Genomic DNA, 19443 nt, shown 5'->3' with positions numbered 1-19443 from the left:
GGGACACCGAGACACAAATGACGTGTTATGTCTGTTATAACGTAATAGAGGCAACAATCTTGACAGGGCCTTTTGAGGGTGAGGCTTTTCTTATTCCACGCATTCTCATGATTCCAATGGATCTGCCTTTTCAACTTAAAAGATTGCAATTCCCAATTTGATTAGCATATTTAGTTTTCAGTCCAGAACCACTAAAGCTATTATGTAAATATCAAAAATATTTATGTTGTCTGAGCAATAATTTTTAGTTTTTATTTCAAAATAGAAAATTACCTGACAATTTTAGAATTATATCTATCTATCTATATATATAAAAATAAGTTGTCTGTGGATCTGTGGATCGTGGATCAGGTGACGTCATGTTTCGGCTGACGTCATGAAATTAGTTGCCATCATTTTTGCTTTGAAGGTGACGTCATTCAAGTTATATAAGACATATGTTCGCGTAGAATTCTATTAATGTTTAAGTTTACAATGACTGATGAAGATGCTCAAAGAGTCTATGCCAAAAAACTTGCTGCTGATAGAGAAAGTCAGAAAAGAAAGCGTGCCGAGGAACTACCAGAGCAACGCGAAAGCAGACTTGCTGCTAAAAGAGAAAGTGAAAAAAGAAGGCGTGCCGAGGAAAAAAGAAGGCGTGCCGAGGAATCAAAAGACCAGCAGGGAAACAGGCTTGAGGCTGATAGAGAAAGAAAGAACAGAAAGCATGCCGAGGAACTACCAGAGCAACGCGGAAGCAGACTTGCTGCTAAAAGAGAAAGTGAAAAAAGAAGGCGTGCCGAGGAATCAAAAGACCAGCAGGGAAACAGGCTTGCTGCTGATAGAGAAAGAAAGAACAGAAAGCATGCCGAGGAACTACCAGAGCAACGCAGAAGCAGACTTGCTGCTAAAAGAGAAAGTGAAAAAAGAAGGCGTGCCGAGGAATCAAAAGACCAGCAGGGAAACAGGCTTGCTGCTGATAGAGAAAGTAAGAAAAGAAAGCGTGCCGAGGAATCAGAGCAATCTGAAAGTTATCGCCTGGCATTCGGGTACAACCCAGTCGATGATTATAGCTTCAGTAGATGTGTTCAAATCGGGACAATGTCTAAAATTTGTCCCTATTGCAAGGCCTTGAAATTCAATGGTGAAACAATGGGAATGTGTTGCGCCTCAGGAAAAGTTAAACTTCCTCTATTGGCTGCACCACCAGAGCCATTGAAGACTTTCCTTACTGGAACTACGTCAGAATCTAAGCGTTTTTTGTCAAAAATCAGACAATACAACTCATGTTTCCAAATGACGTCGTTTGGAGCCCAAATCGAAAATCCAGATCAATTTATGTCTACTTTCAAAGTAAAAGGGCAAATTTATCATAAAGCAGGGTCCCTTCTACCATTCTCAGGCGAGAATCATAAATTTTTACAATTTCAAGGGCAATCACTAGAAAAATGCGGTATAGATCTTAATACAGATTGCTTTACCAATGTACAATTGTATGTTGCATCTTTGAGGGTCGGTAAACCTGACAATCTATTTATACGCACAGACAATGGGACAGCGAAGACTGTTGTATATTCACAAGTTTTACGTAGTTAATTTGTATTGTATCTATCTATCTATCTATCTATATAAAAACGAGTTGTGTGTATGCATGTTTGTTTGTTTGTAAAAAGAGCGTTTGCATATGACGTCATTATTAGCACATACGGCTTTGTATATGGACAGACAATGGGAAAGCCAAGAATGTTGTATATTCGCAATTTTTACGTAGTTTGAAACACATACATAAATCTATATATATTCACAGGTGGGACATAGGGACACAACTACAATGGCGCGTAACTAATATGGCGCGTAACTAATATGGCGCGTAACGACTTACGCGCGCGGGAGGGCTTGGGGGGGCGCGAAGCGCCCCTCCAACTAGGTGTTGGGGTGGCGGTACAACCCAGTCGATGATTATAGCTTGAGTAGATGTGTTCAAATCGGGACAATGTCTAAAATTTGTCCCTATTGCAAGGCCTTGAAATTCAATGGTGAAACAATGGGAATGTGTTGCGCCTCAGGAAAAGTTAAACTTCCTCTATTGGCTGCACCACCAGAGCGCTGCACCACCAGAGCCATTGAAGACTTTCCTTACTGGAACTACGTCAGAATCTAAGCGTTTTTTGTCAAAAATCAGACAATACAACTCATGTTTCCAAATGACGTCGTTTGTCGGTAAACCTGACAATCTATTTATACGCACAGACAATGGGACAGCGAAGACTGTTGTATATTCACAAGTTTTACGTAGTTAATTTGTATTGTATCTATCTATCTATCTATCTATATAAAAACGAGTTATGTGTATGCATGTTTGTTTGTTTGTAAAAAGAGCGTTTGCATATGACGTCATTATTAGTACATACGGCTTTGTATATGGACAGACAATGGGAAAGCCAAGAATGTTGTATATTCGCAATTTTTACGTAGTTTGAAACACATATATAAATCTATCTATATTCACAGGTGGGACACAGGGACACAACTACGATGGCGCGTAACTAATATGGCGCGTAACTAATATGGCGCGTAACGACTTACGCGCGCGGGGGGGCTTGGGGGGGCGCGAAGCGCCCCACCAACTAGGTGTTGGGGTGTATATATAAAAATAAGTTGTCTGTCTGTGGATCAGGTGACGTCATGTTTCTGTGTCGACTGGCGTCATGAAGTTAGTTGTCGTCATTTTTGCTATGACGGTGACGTCATTAAAGATATTTAAGACATATATGTTCACGTAGAAATCTATTAATGTTTAAGTTTAAAATGACTGATGAACTTACAATGGCAAAAGCCGATGAAGATGCTCAAAGAGTCTATGCCAAAAAACTTGCTGCTGATAGAGAAAGTCAGAAAAGAAAGCGTGCCGAGGAATCAAAAGAACAGCAAGGAAACAGGCTTGAGGCTAAAGAACGCAAAACCGCGCAGTTAGATGAAGATCCACCTGGACAGCGAGAGTCAAAACATATCAAAACTGAAAATGATAGCGATGATGATTGGGTTTGAGATCTTGACTTGGATAAGGTCATCAATGCCTACCAGATTTTAGTTAAAAAAACAAAGGTTCGGCGATATGTATTTCATAGTGAAGCTGAAAAATAAAGAAGAAAAAGAAAACTGAAAAAAGAAAAAATGTAAAAAACTAAAAAATACTAAAAAGAAAAAACACTCAAAGAGAAATTACAGACCGGGACACAAATGACGACCGGGACAGAGGGAATATAAATAACGACCGGGACACTCAAGGAGAAATTACAGACTGAGATACCGGGACACAAATGACGACCGGGACACAGGCAATATAAATGACGACCAGGACACAGGTATTTAAGAATATCGTTCAAAGACAAATTTTTAATTGTAAGAAGACCGTTGAAAGAGAAATTTCTAATTGTAAAATGACTGAAGAACCTACAATGGCAACACCCGAGGAAGCTGCTCAAAACGAATGTATTCACGCCGAAGTAGCTGAGTTGGTAAAGCGTTATGTTTCAGGTTCTAGGTCCGAGAGGCTCCAGGTTTGAACCTTGGCTTTAGCATTAATACAAAAGAAGAAAAAAAACTAAAAAAGGTAAAAACTACAAAATAACTAAAAAGAAAATATATATATATATTTATATATATCATCTTTTCCACAAAAATAATAATTTAGTGCTTCTGCTTAAAAACAGCAATCGAATTGATGCCTCCTGATACGCAACTATCAACGAAGTGGCAATCGTTGTGGTCGGTGATCAGTTCTTACCTCGAGATAATATTCTTTATAGGCAAAACAATCAGTTGACAAGAATTGCTTAAACTCATCGATGCTACGATGCCCTACAATATCCTGACGAATATAAATGACGCCCGGGACACTCAAATAGAAATCACAGACTGGGACACCGGGACACAAATGACGACGGGGACACAGGGAATATAAATGACGACCCGGACACAGGGACACAACTACAACGGGGACGCCGGGGGGCACAGGGGGATATATAAATGACGACGGCAACAAAGGAAATGGTCGATTAGCAATCACCATCAACAAAGCTCAAGGGCAATCAATAGAATCATGAGGTATAGATCTGAATACGGATTGTTTTCCCATGGACCATTATGCGTTGCATGTTCAATTGTCGGTAAACCTGACAATCTATTTATATGCACAGACGATGGGACAGCAAAGAATGTTGTATATTCGCAAGTTTTACGTAGTTAAAACATATATATATATATATATATATATATATATATATATATATATATATATATATATATATATATATATATATATATATATATATATATATATATATATATATATATATATATATATTCACAGGTGGGACATAGGGACACAACTACAATGGCGCGTAACTAATATGGCGCGTAACGACTTACGCGCGCGGGGGGGCTTGGGGGGGCGCGAAGCGCCCCCACCAACTAGGTGTTGGGGTGGCGCGAAGCGCCACCCCAATACATATATATATATTAATAATATATATTATTACAATAATATATATCAAAATATATTATATAAATATATTTATATAAAAATATATTAAAAAATATATTAAATAAGAATTAATAATATAAGAATTTATATATTAAATAATAAAGAAATGCATAGAAATGTGTATCATGTTAAATTCATAGAAATCCTTTTAAAGACCAATTTAGAATAGATTTCTTGCATTCCAAGAAACACTACTTGAGATTTGCGCAGCCGTACTTAGGAATCACTGCCTTAACTCGTTGAAGTCTAATAGTCTACTATAAATCACAGCTTAGATACCAATACAGTTATGAAAACTCCTATCTTGCCCATGAGAAGCTTTTGGTACAGAGCTATGAACTTGGCGCCTCCTCCAAGCCCACGGTTCGACGCGTAGATCGTGCTACAACACCATAGGCGGGAACGCAATTTTGTTTTGTTGCATACACAGCTTGGATACCAATATCAGTTTTCTGTTACAAATTAGATACCAATACCAGTTTCCTGTCTCCAGCCGCTAGCATCGCTACCGCGCACTGTGTCCCAAAAACAAATCGAGTTTTTGTAACTAAATATTGGTATCTAAGCTGTGCTAAAAAGAAATGAATGAAACTAAGTAATCAGAAAAAATCTGGTGAGACAATGAACGAGGAATGATAAGCCAAACTACGAACAACCCGGTGTAAAACCCCTTTGTGCGTTCAACCTAATTGAACGCAGCGCTTATGACAAAAACAAAACATAATGGTCCACTTTCAGATCAAACTTTATGAAAAGACATAAAGAAACTCTAAATTTACAATATGAATCTTAAGATATTAACCAGATTTATAGATTTAACTTGACTAAATTTTCAGTATTCAAAATACTTGAATGAACAGTTTCAAATTTGGTCTTTTTCCTGTTATCTTTGGTCGCTTATCACATGCAAGTAATGTTGAAAAAGAGGCTTGATATGATATTTTTTCTTTAAATTAAAGATGGTTTCCTGTCAAGTGGTTGGTCTGAAGTCTACACCATTCTTTATGAAGACAGCACCTTAATATGGTTCAAGCAGCGCTTCTCCGTAGAGGTACTTGGAGGTGTATACCTAAGAGAGTGGCCAGAGTCTATTGTCTCTGGTGATCAATGTGCACAGGCTCCACATTTTCCAGGGAGTTTCCCACCAGGATGTAATTTCCATCAGGTTTTGGTAGTTGGCTCTAAAAGAAATAATAAATATCATTGGTTTCTTTGTGAATCTTTAGAAGACTTAAAGTGAGTTTTTTTTATGTTGATTCATTTAAAGTTTGGGGTAGCTGTGAGAATTTGAAGGACCAGAAACTATTTTCGCGATATTTGAAACCAGTAAAATATTTTCGCTTTTGAAAACCACACGCACATAACAATTTCTAAATTTAATAAATTTAGAACATATTCGACACTTTTCTGGCTAGTCTGACTTTCTTCAAAGTTTTGCCCACAGAAATTCTTGCATGTTTTTTCTTCTTAAAAAGGTTTTATGCGGAAATGTGTATATCTTACATGCTTAGATACTTTTCATGCACTTAAGATACCTATGAAATTTCAACAAAAATTTATGATAAAACAATAGTATAATGATAAATTTATGAAACAGTTTTTAGTTCAAGAACCATTAAAAAAAAATCATTAATATAAATGCTCTAAGTTCGACGCCTAACCATTTGTACTTTAATTAATACACATTTAATAATTAACACATAAATAACACTTTCATAGATTTTGGGGAACAACTGAATCGTTACTGCTTTTAAAAACTCTTTCATTTTCGCTTCATTTGATAGTGCACCTTGTTTATTAATTTTTATTATTGTTTATTAAATTGCAATTAATTAATTTGACTTAATTAATTGATTGACTAAAATCAATTAATTGAATTAATTAATTAATTAATTAACCTATTAATTAGTCAAATCGTTTAGTAGTCATAGAACAAACACTATATCAACGTTAAGAAGTGTCTCCTTATGCTCCATAATTTTCATTGTTGTCTCCTCCATTTTTTCTCAAAAATTTTCAAACTGTATTTCTATAAAAAATATTCTATATAATACTATAGCCACACTTGAATAAGATCCAGTCTTTTACAATCACAGGCCACTGCATTGTCTCCAAAACTACTCCTCCTCCTCTGTTATCTTCATCCAGGATTTTATTTCTTGATACTTAATTCTGATGACATATTAACTAACATAAATTTACACTACCTGAATAACTCTTGTATAATACTTGTTCAAAGGGGTTGTAAACTGGCAATAAGCACGATGTTTGAGGAAAGGAAACTTGACAGCCCCTCCCCCACCATCTTTGATCAATAATGGGATGATCCTGCAGAATCAATTTCATGCATTAATTAAATTACAATTAGTGTTGAGTTATTTCTAGTAAACGATTTACATACTCACATTAACTATAATTTGAAGTTTTCATATGTATGAGGTTTATTAGGGAAAGGTAAAGGACCCTATCGTCCCTAAAGGTAGGGACTGTAATCAGAGTGCTTGAAACTACGACAGCTGTCAAAAATGGAAGTCCAAGTTTTAAGGCTGGACTATTGGGTTTTTTCGTGGTACATGAAAGAAGCTGAAGGTTTTCTTGGGAATTAAAGTAATTGGAATTTTTTTTTATTGTTTTCTTCACATACAAAACCAAAAAATTTTTTTGTTCTTACATTAAAAAGGTAAGGGTAAAAAGGTAATTGGAGCTTCAGCCAAACAAGCGAAAATTTTTAGAGTTTTTATTCTAATTTACCAGAAGCCGAGCGCTGGATAAAATGTTCCCATTCTCTAAGATATTTGGTTTTTAAGTTCAACTGAAGGCAATTTTTAGTATAATTTAAGTTTTACAAACAGAAGTGTTTTACTTTTATATGAAATATTTATCCAAATGCAGCTCCTGGATGGTTTCAATAGCTTCTACTGTGAGCAATGTGAGTGTTTCTTCTCCATATTTTTCGCTTAATACTTTAGGCTCTATAAGTTTTGTTTTAGGTCTTCTCTTGTTCGTTTCGAATGAAAATTAGAATACAGTCAGTTGTTGACTACAACCGTTTTAACTGATTGTGGAGATTTTCTCCCAGTAATTTCCCCTGTAAATACAAATGGTTTTTCAGTTTGAAGACAAGATAGGAATTGGTTGAATCTTTTCCTCATAATTTTTACAAACTCAAGTGCACAATTGTTGTTCTTTTTGTAGATAGAACAGAAAAAGTGGCAGAATCTGCACTGAGCACCAATGAGTGTGAGCCACTAATCTTAGGAATTTCTATGAGACAATTTCAATCTATTTCAATAAAGATTTACAGTGACTGTTTTGAAACTGCTTAAGCTCAAGAGGTAGCACACGGTGTAAAATAGTCTCATGAAATTACCTAAAATAGTTCTTGATCTGAAATAATTCTTACTTTTTCTATCAAATTGGGTGTATTGCAAAATATATCTGGTTTTTCTTGGCAGTTATGAATGGGAATCTTCAAATAACTACAGTTTATAAATCAATTTTTTTTTAAAATAACGCACTTTCAGCACGTTACTCGAAAAATATTGTTTTTTCGTAGTCTAAAACTACAAACAGAAGGCTCTTAACCCCCATCATAAGAAATGGATCTGAAGCATGATGCAAAGGGCTGTAATGAACCCCATAATTCATCAGCTGATAATGATCTTAATACTGTAGTGATAGCAAAAGTTTGTGATAATTTGCCAGCAGATGACCACTTCTTAAGCAATAAAGAGATCGTACCACAGTAAAATAGGTGGTAAAATTCTAGTGAATTGACTTTTTAGGCTCTCTTAGAATTAGTTCTATCTTAGAATTTATACTTCCTGGCATTTTGACCTTCTTTTGGCCACTTGTAAAGTTTCATGGCTCAAACTAGCAGAAAACCTATTTGGTAAAATTCTAGTGAATTGACTTCTTACTATCTCAGAAAGGGTTTAGGTTAGGAAAATGAAACTTTCAGGGATGAATCTACAGACTAAAGTATGTCCCGGGAAGGTATTTTGAAGCAACTACCTCCATTCTTTCTCCCTCTAGAGGGCCCTGACCTTTGCTGACCTTTAAAACTATGTTTGCTATAAAAGTGAAACTTTGCAAAATAGATCTCCTGCTTAATTGAAGTAAAACAAAATTGTTTTCAGCTTCATAACTTTGATCAATTCCATTTTATAAAGTTTTAAAGATATGTAACAAATAATTGAAGAAAAAACGGGTTTAATTTTTTTAAATAAAGCAGTGACAACAAAATAAAATAAAAACTACACTTTAACTAACAAAAAATAAAAATACTATTTAAAAAAATTAAACCCGTTTTTCTTCAATTATTTGTTTCGTAAATGGAAAAGCAGTGTGGTCTAAGAAATTATTTAAAGATATGTAAATAATTTCTTAGACCACACTGCTTTTCCATTTACGAAAAAAAAATAATTGAAGAAAAAACGGGTTTAATTTCTTATAAAGCAGTGACAACAAAATAAAATAAAAAACTACGCTTTAGCTAACCAAAAAATAAAAATACTCCGAATATTTCGGCTCCACGTCCGGGAGCCTTTCTCAACGAAAAAAAAGCAACAAAAAAGGAGAAAATTACAACAATTTAAGACTATTTTTAAGACATTATAAAAATGCCAAGACAACTAAACCAACATAAAAAATATAAACAATCAAAAATATAAGAAACAAAAACTCACATTTTAAAACGAACACTCCCGCAACTGACTGTAACTTTAGAAAAAACTGAAGTAATTGTTTATATTGGCACTTTCCTCTGCCAGAGGAAAGTGCCTCTGGCAGAGGCACTTTCAATTATTTTTTTAAAGATATGCAAATACATTTCCTAAATTTTGAAAAAAAAAACATTGATATGGCTCAAAATTCTACTCAAATAACAGGAATTGCATTTTCAGAGTTAAAGGCAGAGAAAAAGAAACTAAACTGAAAATTAAGGTAAAACGTTGTTTTGTCAAAATTTCAATAGGTATAGACCTGTCATGTAAGCAAATTTCCGAGCCATCTAGAGGGAGGTACTTTAAAATAGCTTCCCGGGACACACCTTAGCCTGTAGACCCATTCCTGAAAGTTTCATTTTCCTAACCTAAACCCTTTCCGAGATAGCTAGAAGTCAATTCACCAGAATTTTACCAAATAGGTTTTCTGCTAGTTTGAGCCATGAAACTTTACAAGTGGCCAAAAGAAGGTCAAAATGCCAGGAAGTATAAATTCTAAGATAGCCATTCGGTTTTTCAGGTTCTAAAAGCTTAAAAAGGAAGTTTTGTTTGCCCCATCGTGACAAAACCCAGCAAAGCGGCATTTTTACGTTGGGCTATTTTATACCTGGCCTACGTTGGGCTATTTTATACTATTTAAATTTCTTTTTCTATTTCTATTCATATTATTTCTATTTCTATTTCTTTTTATTTCTATTTTATTATCTGGCAAGACTTTTTTCAGTCCAACATCCACCAGGGGGGGTAATGAATTGGAAAAAAAAAATCTTTTTAAAGCAAAATATATCATAATGAAGGTTGCAGTCATTCATAAGAAATTGCAAATAATTAATTATAATATTCTTGAAAGTTACTGTTGTTCATCATCCTAAACCTTTTGCAAAGGCCAAATAATTTTATTGCATACTTTTTCCAAGGCTTTTTCCAATAATGATAAAAGCGGATGAAAATTTTCCCATTGCAAAAAAGATAAAACTAGAAATATTGTTAAGAAAATAAGCTACGGAAATTATCTCTCTATTTTCTTTTACTTGATATTGGACGTCTCTCGAATACACCATGAAATATCAAACTAAAGACTATGTAAATATTTATTTCCATTTTCTATGTAAGAAAAGTGCCTAACTCATCCCCCTTTGCCGTTTCTTGAAAGAAGGAAAAATTTACTTTCTTTGTCTTTTATTGTTACTTTTTTTTAACTTTTAAGAAGAGTTCCAAAGTTAAAACCAATTTATACAGTAGTAATAGATTCAGGACGTTTAGCTGGACGTTTAGCTATTTATTCAATATTCTGAGACATGCTCTAAATATTACCAGGTTGTAAACACTGAAAATGACTATTTGTTTGTTGATTCAGGCCTTCAAGGATTGACAGAATAATGTCATAACATAACTATCATTTTTCCATTGTGAGAAACAGGCGTGTTTTCAACCCGTTTTCTGAAAACTTAGAAAAAAATATTTTGTGCATCCTTTAATCTTGAAGAAAAGGTCACACAGCAGGTAGATTTTCAAACACCATTTGTCTTTGAGCATGATTCTTCTTATTGGTTGATTGGTTTTTTACTCGAAAAATTTTTTTGAGTAAAAATTGCTGAAAGTGCGCTTTTTCAAAAATTGATTTAGAAAAGACAGCTCGTTCTAATAGCAAGCTTGATCTCAGGTGTTGACATTCAAATAAGTTGATTTACCTTTAAAAACTGTTATAATAACAAAATGACTTATCCAAATATAACAAATACATTTTAATAACAGTAGTTTAATTGCTCTTAAAGTGTCTTGTGAACAAGTTTTTTTACGTGTGTCTCAAATTAGTGAATTGGTATTGACTTGATATATTTTTTTTCTTCTGGTTGCTGTAGCCAATGGCAGTATCAAACAGTTCGTGGTAACGAACTGTAGTAAGGAGCGACCCGGCTCAATAGTAAACGAAACTAAAAGACGGAATTTTGATGCTAAAATATACATCAAAAGAATTAGATTTTCATGCTGATTTTAAATATATAAGTTTCATCAAATTTAATCTTTGTCATCAAAAGTTACGAGCCTGAGAAAGTTTGTCTTATTTTGGAAAATAGGGAGAAAACCCCCTTAAAAGTAAAAGAATCTTGACGAAAATCACACCATCGCATTCGACGTATCAGAAAACCCTATAGCAAAAATTTCAAGCTCCCATCTACAAAAATGTGGAATTTGGTATTTTTTGCCAGAAGACAAATCACGGGTGCCTGTTTTTTTTTTTTTTTCTTCCCAGGGGTTATCGTATCGACCAAGTGGTCCTAGAATGTCGCAAGAGGGCTCACTCTAAAGAAAATGAACAGTTCTAGTGCCCTTTTTAAGTGACCAAAAAATTGGAGGGCACCTAGGCCCCCTCCCACGCTCATTTTTCTCCAAAGTCAACGGATCAACATTTTGAGATAGCCATTTTGTTCCGCATAGTCAAAATACCATAATAACTATGTATTTGGGAATGACTTACTCCCCCACAGTCCCAGGGGGGGCTGCAAGTTACAAACTTCGACCAGTGTTCACATATAATAATGGTTATTGGGAAGTGTACATACGTTTTCAGGGGGATTTTTTTGGTTGTGGGGGTAGGGTTGGGGGGAGGGGGTTATTAGGGAGGATCTATCCTTGGAGAAATATGTCATGAGGGAACAGAAATTCAATGAAAAGGGCGCAGGATTTTCTAAAATTACAATGAAAAAAAAACAATAAAAAAATAAACATGGAAAAGTTTTTTCAATTGAAAGTAAGGAGTAACATTGAAACTTAAAACGAACAGAGATTATTACGCGTATGAGGGGTTCTAAGAATACTTTAGCATAAAGAGCAAGGTATTTAGGAGGAGATAAATACCTCGCTCTTTATGCTATAGTATTTTTAGTAATTTCAAGTATTTATTCTACGATGGTCATTCTTAAAGAATTGGGACAAAACTTACAATTTAGTGTAAAGAGCGAGGTATTAACGAGGGTACAAACCCCCTCATATACATAATAAAAATTTAAGAATATAATTGTTACGTAAGTTAATTCTTAAGTTACGTGTATCTTTTAATAATAAAAACATTCATTAAAAATTGAAATTTATAGTTGCCTTTTTATGTAACCTAAAAATTGTAGGGCAACTAGGCCTCCTTCCCCACCCCTTATTTCTCAAAATCGTCTGATTAAAACTAAGAGAAATTAGCCAAAAAATGAATTTCATTTTTTGAAATGCAAATTTCATTTTAATAATTTATGTGTGGAGAGCGAAAATCAAACATGCATTAATTCAAAAACGTTCCGAAATTACATAAAAAAACTAGTTTTTTTAACTGAAAGTAAGGAGTGACATTAAAAGTTAAAACGAACAGAAATTACTCCGTATATAAAATGGGTTGTCCCCTCCGCAATCCTTCGCTCTTTACGCTAAAATTTGACTCTTTGCCACAATTCTGCATTTTAAAACAATTAAAAGCTTTAGCGTAAAGAGCGAAGAATTGCGGTGGGGACAACTCATTTCCTATACGGAGTTATATCTGTTGGTTTTAAGTTTTAATGTCGCTCCTTACTTTCAGTTAAAAAAACTAGTTTTTTTTATGTAATAGACTCAAAGGGTGACAACATAAGTATAAAGGGATGGAGAGGACTTTAGGTAGTCATGCTGGCCAGATTTGGTGTTGTCAAGACATAAGTTGGTATTAGTCGCATAGTTTACGTCAATAGGTTTAGGCCTGAAAGATTTAAAAGAGGTATTTGAAAAGTATAGACGACATATAAATTTTACAGGAGGAAGCAGAGAGTGTAGAAGAGTTTTAGGCAGTCATATTTGCTCGGGGTAGCTTTGTCCAAGGATAAGTGGTTATTAGCTGTAGTAGAAAATATTTCGATAAGTTTCAGGCTTAAAGGCTTGAAGAAAGTATTCCAAAAAGGCCTAAGGGAGGTAAAATTGGATTGAGAGGGATTAGGAAGAAAAACTCTAAGGGTGGGGGTGAAAGGGAAAATACGTAGCTTTTTGGCCTTAAGTTGCTTCATTCTACAAGAAGTTGCCGTAAGTAGTAGAAGAACTTATTTCAATAATTTTAAGCTTTAAATATTAAAAACGTTTCAAAAGGTTTAAAAGAGGTATAAATTATACTAGAGGGAAGGGGGAATTATTTCTGATTGGAGACATTGAAAATAAGCTGATAGTCATGTTGACCTTGAGCCACTTTGTCTTGGGTTAATTTTTTATTAGCAGAGTTTGAGCTTATTTCAATAGGTATTAGGTAGAAAGCTTTAAAGGAGGTAATTGAAGAGTGTTTGAGGAGGTATCAATTTTAGACGAAGGAGTAAAGTGTGAAGCTCTGATTAAAAAAAATTGAAAAAGAGCTTAGATAGTTTTGTTGACAATAAGTGGCTTTGTCCTAGGATACCTAGGCATCAATAGACAGTGAAGGGCATTTAAAGGAATTTTCGGAATATAGAAAAAATAAAAAAGCTGAATAGGAACTTGTACCTAATAGGTAACACACTGGAAAAAAAATTATGTCCTTAGACAATTGTTTAAGAGGATATATATATATATATATATATATATATATATATATATATATATATATATATATATATATATATATATAAATAAGTTGTCTGTGTGTCGAGTGACGTCATGTCATCAGGTCGTCATGTCGTCATTATGACGATGACGTCATTAATATTAAAATGACTGAAGAACCTACAACGTCAACAGCCGAGGAAGCTGCTGGCTGCACCACCAGAGCCATTGAAGACTTTGCTTACTGGAACTATGTCAGAATCCAAGCGTTTTTTTATCATAGATCAGAAAATATAACTCATGTTTCCAAATGACGTCGTTTGGTGCCCAAATCGAAAATCCAGATCAATTTATGCCTACTTTCAAAGTAAAAGGGCAAATTTATCATAGAGCAGGGTCCCTTCTACCATTCTCAGGCGAGAATCGTAAATTTTTACAATTGTACTTCATCCGTGATAGAAATTCTGAATTGAATGCACGTTGCGAAATTTCTCCCAACGTTGATAGGACAATCGTTTCCCAATTGCAACATCTTTTCCACGAAAATAATAATTTAGTACGTCTGTTCAAAACAGCCATCGATTTGATGCCTACTGATACGTATAAAATTGTTATTTCCGCTGACAAAACGCCTCCTGGCCAACATGTGCGTAGATACAATGCTCCAACTATCGAAGAAGTTCCAATTGTTATGGTCGGTGATCAGTTTTTACCTCGAGATATTATTCTTCATAACCGAAATGATCAGTTGGTAAGAATTGCTGAAACTCATCGATGCTACGATGCCCTACAATATCCTATCATTTTTTGGGATGGAGCCGACAGCTACCACTTTAATATTAAATTGATGAATCCAGCCACTAAGAAAGAAATGAATAAGAAATGCAGTGTAATGCATTATTATTCCTATAGACTAATGATTCGGCATGATGAAGACAATTTTTTAAAATGCCGTAAATTGTTTCGCCAATGCGTCGTTGATATGTATGCAAAAATTGAATCAGAATGTTTGCTATATATCCGTCTGAATCAGACCAAGCTCCGCTCTGAACAATACATTCATTTGCGAGATGCAGTTTTAAATGACGGTAATACCACAAACGTTGGAAGATTAACGATTTTGCCTTCGTCATATGCTGGCAGTCCCCGTCATATGCATGAATATGCTCAAGATGCTATTGCGTATGTTCGTCTCTATGGTTGTCCAGATTTATTTATTACATTTACATGTAATCAATCTTGGGACGAGATACAGCAGCTTTTACTTCAAGGACAATCGGCGGTTCATAGACATGAAATTACGGCCCGTGTCTTCGGGCAAAAGTTGAAATCACCGATAAACTACATAGTAAAACTTGAAGTGTTTGGGTCTGTGCGATGCTGGATGTACTCAGTGGAATGGCAAAAACGAGGTTTGCCACACGCACATATACTAATCTGACTACATTATAAAATTACTTTTAACGAAATTGATGATTTGATTTCCGCTGAAATACCTGATGAAAATGTCGATAAGGGGTTATGCGATATTGTTGTAAAACATATGATACATGGACCTTGCGGTGCACTGAACGAACATTCATCATGCATGGCCAAAGGAAGGTGCACAAAGCAATATCCTTGACTTTTAGTATCCAACACAATTACTGGCAATGATGGTTACCCACAATATAGAAGAAGATCTACTGAAGATGGCGGTAAAACAGCAATAATAAAGAAGCGTAACGGTACCACTATCGAAGTAGATAGCCAGTGGGTTGTTCCATATTCCCCATTATTATCAAAAACATTAAATGCACACATAAACGTTGAATACTGAAACTCCGTAAAGGCAATCAAATACATATGTAAATACGTTAACAAAGGCAATGACATGGCAGTTTTTGGCTTGCAGTCAGAAATCAAAGATATTGACGAAATCGTACAATATCAGGCTGGAAGATACATAAGCAGTAATGAAGCTGTTTGGCGAATTCTTTCATTTCCGATACATGATCGTAGTCCAGGTGTTGTTCATTTAGCGGTACATTTACAGAATGGTCAACGCGTTTATTTTTTGGAATCCAACGTGCAACAAAGAGCCCTGAATCCACCGGATACAAAGTTAGCTGCTTTCTTTTCGCTATGCAAAAATGATTCTTTTGCAAAAAAACTGCTGTATACTGAAGTGCCATCGTATTACACGTGGAATACTAAAAATAAAGTGTTTGAACGTCGAAAACAGGGTAAGTCATTCGACAGCCAACCTACCATCTTCAAAGATACCACGATAGGAAGACTCTACACCGTTCACTCCAATCAACATGAATGCTTCTTTCTACGCCTGCTTTTGGTGAATGTACCCAGTCCGACGTCCTTTGAGTATTTGAGAACTGTAAACGGTACTATACATGACACTTACCGTAGTGCATGCCAAGCTCTGAATTTATTGGAGAATGACCAACACTGGGATAACTGCATCAATGACGCGTGCGAAACGTCAACTCCAAGTCAAATTCGTGCATTGTTTGGCATCATACTAACAACTTGCTCTCAGCTCCTACAGAGTTATGGGGAAAATATAAATAAGAAATGTCCGAAGATATACTCCATCGAAAACGACTAGAGACGTCAGATAGGCTATGACTTTTGATTTTACATCAGAAATTTATAACTACACTTTAGCTATGATAGAAGACTAGCTGTTGGAGTGGCGCTTGGCGCCACCCCAAAACCTAGTTGGTGGGGCGCTCGCGCCTCCCAAGCCCGCCCGCGCGCGTAAGTCGTTATGCGCAATATAAGTTACGCGCCATTGTAGTTGTGTCCCTGTGTCCCACCTGTGATATATATATATATATATATATATATATATATATATATATATATATATATATATATATATATATATATATATATATATATATATATATATATACTAGCTGTTGGGGTGGCGCTTCGCGCCACCCCAACACCTAGTTGGTGGGGGCGCTTCGCGCCCCCCCAAGCCCCCCCGCGCGCGTAAGTCGTTACGCGCCATAATAGTTACGCGCCATTGTAGTTGTGTCCCTATGTCCCACCTGTGAATATAGATATATATATATATATATATATATATATATATATATATATATATATATATATATATATATATATATATATATATATATATATATATATATATATGGTTTTAACTACGTAAAACTTGCGAATATACAACATTCTTTGCTGTCCCATTGTCTTTGCATATAAATAGATTGTCAGGTTTACCGACTCTTGAACATGCAACATATAATGGTCCATGGGAAAACAATCTGTATTCAGATCTATACCTCATGATTCTAATGATTGCCCTTGAGCTTTGTTGATGGTGATTGCTAATCGACCATTCCCTGTCCCGGTGTCCCGGTCGTCATTTACATCCCCCTGTTTCCCCCGGTGTCCTCGTTGTAGTTGTGTCCCTGTGTCCCGTTCGTCATTTATATTCCCTGTGTCCCGGTCGTCATTTGTATCCCGGTGTCCCCGTCTGTATATACATTCGTTTTTTAGTTTTGTTTTTCTCCTTTATTTTTTTCCTTTTTTTTCTTTTTTAGCTTATTTAGATTCTTAGATTTTTTAGTTTTTTTATTAGTTTTTAGTTTTTTTTTCTTTTTAGTTTTTTTGTCCCGGTTGTCATTTATATCCCCCTGTTTCCCCCGGTGTCCCCGTTGTAGTTGTGTCCCTGTGTCCCGGTCGTCATTTATATTCCCTGTGTCCCGGTCGTCATGGTCGTCATTTGTATCCCGGTGTACCGGTCTGTATATACATTCGTTTTTTAGTTTTGTTTTTCTCCTTTTTTTTTCCTTTTTTTTTCTTTTTTAGTTTATTTAGATTTTTAGATTTTTTAGTTTTTTTATTAGTTTTTAGTTTTTTTTTTCTTTTTAGTTTTTTTGTAGTTTTTACCTTCTTTTTAGTTTTGTTAATTTTTTTTTTTACTTATGTCCTGGTCGTCATTTATACTCCCTGTGTCCCGGTGCTTTGTTGATTGCTAATCGAACATTCCTTTTGTCCTGGTCGCTTTCTCTTTGAGTGTCGTCATTTATTTTAGCTTATTTTTCAGTTTTTTCCTTTTTTTAGTTTTTTTTTATTTTTTATTGTTTTTAGTTTTTTACCTTTTTTTAGTTTTTTTAGTTTTTTTAGTTTTTTAGCTTTTTTACTTTTTTATTAGTTTTTAGTTTTTTTTGTAGTTTTTGCCTTTTTTTAGTTTTTTCAGTTTTTTTTAGTTTTTTATTGGTTTTTACCTTTTATTTTAGCTTATTTTTCAGTTTTTTCCTTTTTTTTTAGTTTTTTTTAGTTTTTAGTTTTTTTAGTTTTTTACCTTTTTTTAGTTTTTTTAGTTTTTTTAGTTTTTTAGCTTTTTTATTTTTTTTATTAGTTTTTAGTTTTTTTGTAGTTTTTGCCTTTTTTTAGTTTTTTTAGTTTTTTAGCTTTTTTATTAGTTTTTAGTTTTTTTTGTAGTTTTTGCCTTTTTTTAGTTTTTTTAGTTTTTTAGCTTTTTTATTTTTTTTATTAGTTTTTAGTTTTTTTTGTAGTTTTTGCCTTTTTTTAGTTTTTTCAGTTTTGACGTCACCTGATCCAGTTTTTTCAGGTGACGTCACCTGACACATCCATCCATCCACAGACAACTTATTTTTATATATATAGATATATATATATATATATATATATATATATATATATATATATATATATATATATATATATATATATATATATATATATATATATTTAACTACGTAAAACATGCGAAAATACAACATTATTCGCTGTCCCATTGTCTGTGCATATAAATAGATTGTCAGGTTTACTGACTCTTGAACATGCAACATATAATTGTCCATGGGAAAAACAATCCGTATTCAGATCTATACCTCATTATTCTAATGATGTGTCCCTGTGTCCCGGTCTTCATTTATATTCCCTGTGTCCTGGTCGTCATTTATGTCCCGGTGTCCCAGTTTGTAATTGCTCTTTGAGTGTCCTGGTCGTCATTTATATTCCCTGTGTCCCGGTCGTCATTTTTGTCCCGGTGTCCCGGTCTGTAATTTCTATTCGAACAATCCCTGTGTCCCGGTCGTCATATATATATCCCGCCTGTGCGTCCCCGTTGTAGTTGTGTCCCTGTGTCCCGGTCGTCATTTATATTCCCTGTGTGCCGGTCGTGATTTGTGTCCGGGTGTCCCAGTCTGTAATTTCTCTTTGAGGTTCCCGGTCGTCATTTATATTCCTTGTGTCCCGGTTGTCATTTGTGTCCCGGTGTCCCGGTATGTAATTTCATCAGTTGACAAACATGACGTCAGTCGACAAACAACTTCATGACGCATACAGCTCAATCCTTATAATGACGTCAGTCGACACACGAACATGACGTCACTTGACACACACACACAGACAAATTATTTATATATGTATAGAAGATAGATTTGTGCGTATGTATGGCAAACAAACCTCTTCAAGATTTGGGAATGCCTTCATCTAATCGTGCCGCTGCTGTTTCGACATGTGTAGAATTGGATCGTGAACAAAGTTACAGTACGAGTGATCTATTGTCGTATGTACAAAATAACATTTCCAAGTTAACTTCAGAACAAAAAGACATTTATGATACGATAATGCATTGTGTCGATAACAACGTTGGAGAAATTTTCTTTTTGAATG

General features: G+C 34.8%; 1 protein-coding gene across 1 annotated transcript in view; it reads left to right on the top strand.

Moving 5' to 3' along the window:
• The window catches only part of LOC136028803 (uncharacterized), a 52303-nt gene that overhangs the window by 25471 nt on the left and 7389 nt on the right, over positions 1–19443 (top strand). The window contains exons 3-4 of the mRNA XM_065706708.1: positions 5485–5761; positions 7418–7454. Of these exons, the coding sequence (XP_065562780.1) occupies positions 5485–5761; positions 7418–7454 (314 nt within the window). The remainder of the gene's footprint in view (positions 1–5484; positions 5762–7417; positions 7455–19443) is intronic.

This window comes from Artemia franciscana, chromosome 7, assembly GCF_032884065.1.
Source record: "Artemia franciscana chromosome 7, ASM3288406v1, whole genome shotgun sequence".
In the NCBI taxonomy this organism is placed as follows: domain Eukaryota; kingdom Metazoa; phylum Arthropoda; class Branchiopoda; order Anostraca; family Artemiidae; genus Artemia; species Artemia franciscana.
Note: the sequence above shows the minus strand (reverse complement) of the source record. Positions and strands in the feature narration are given on the sequence as shown.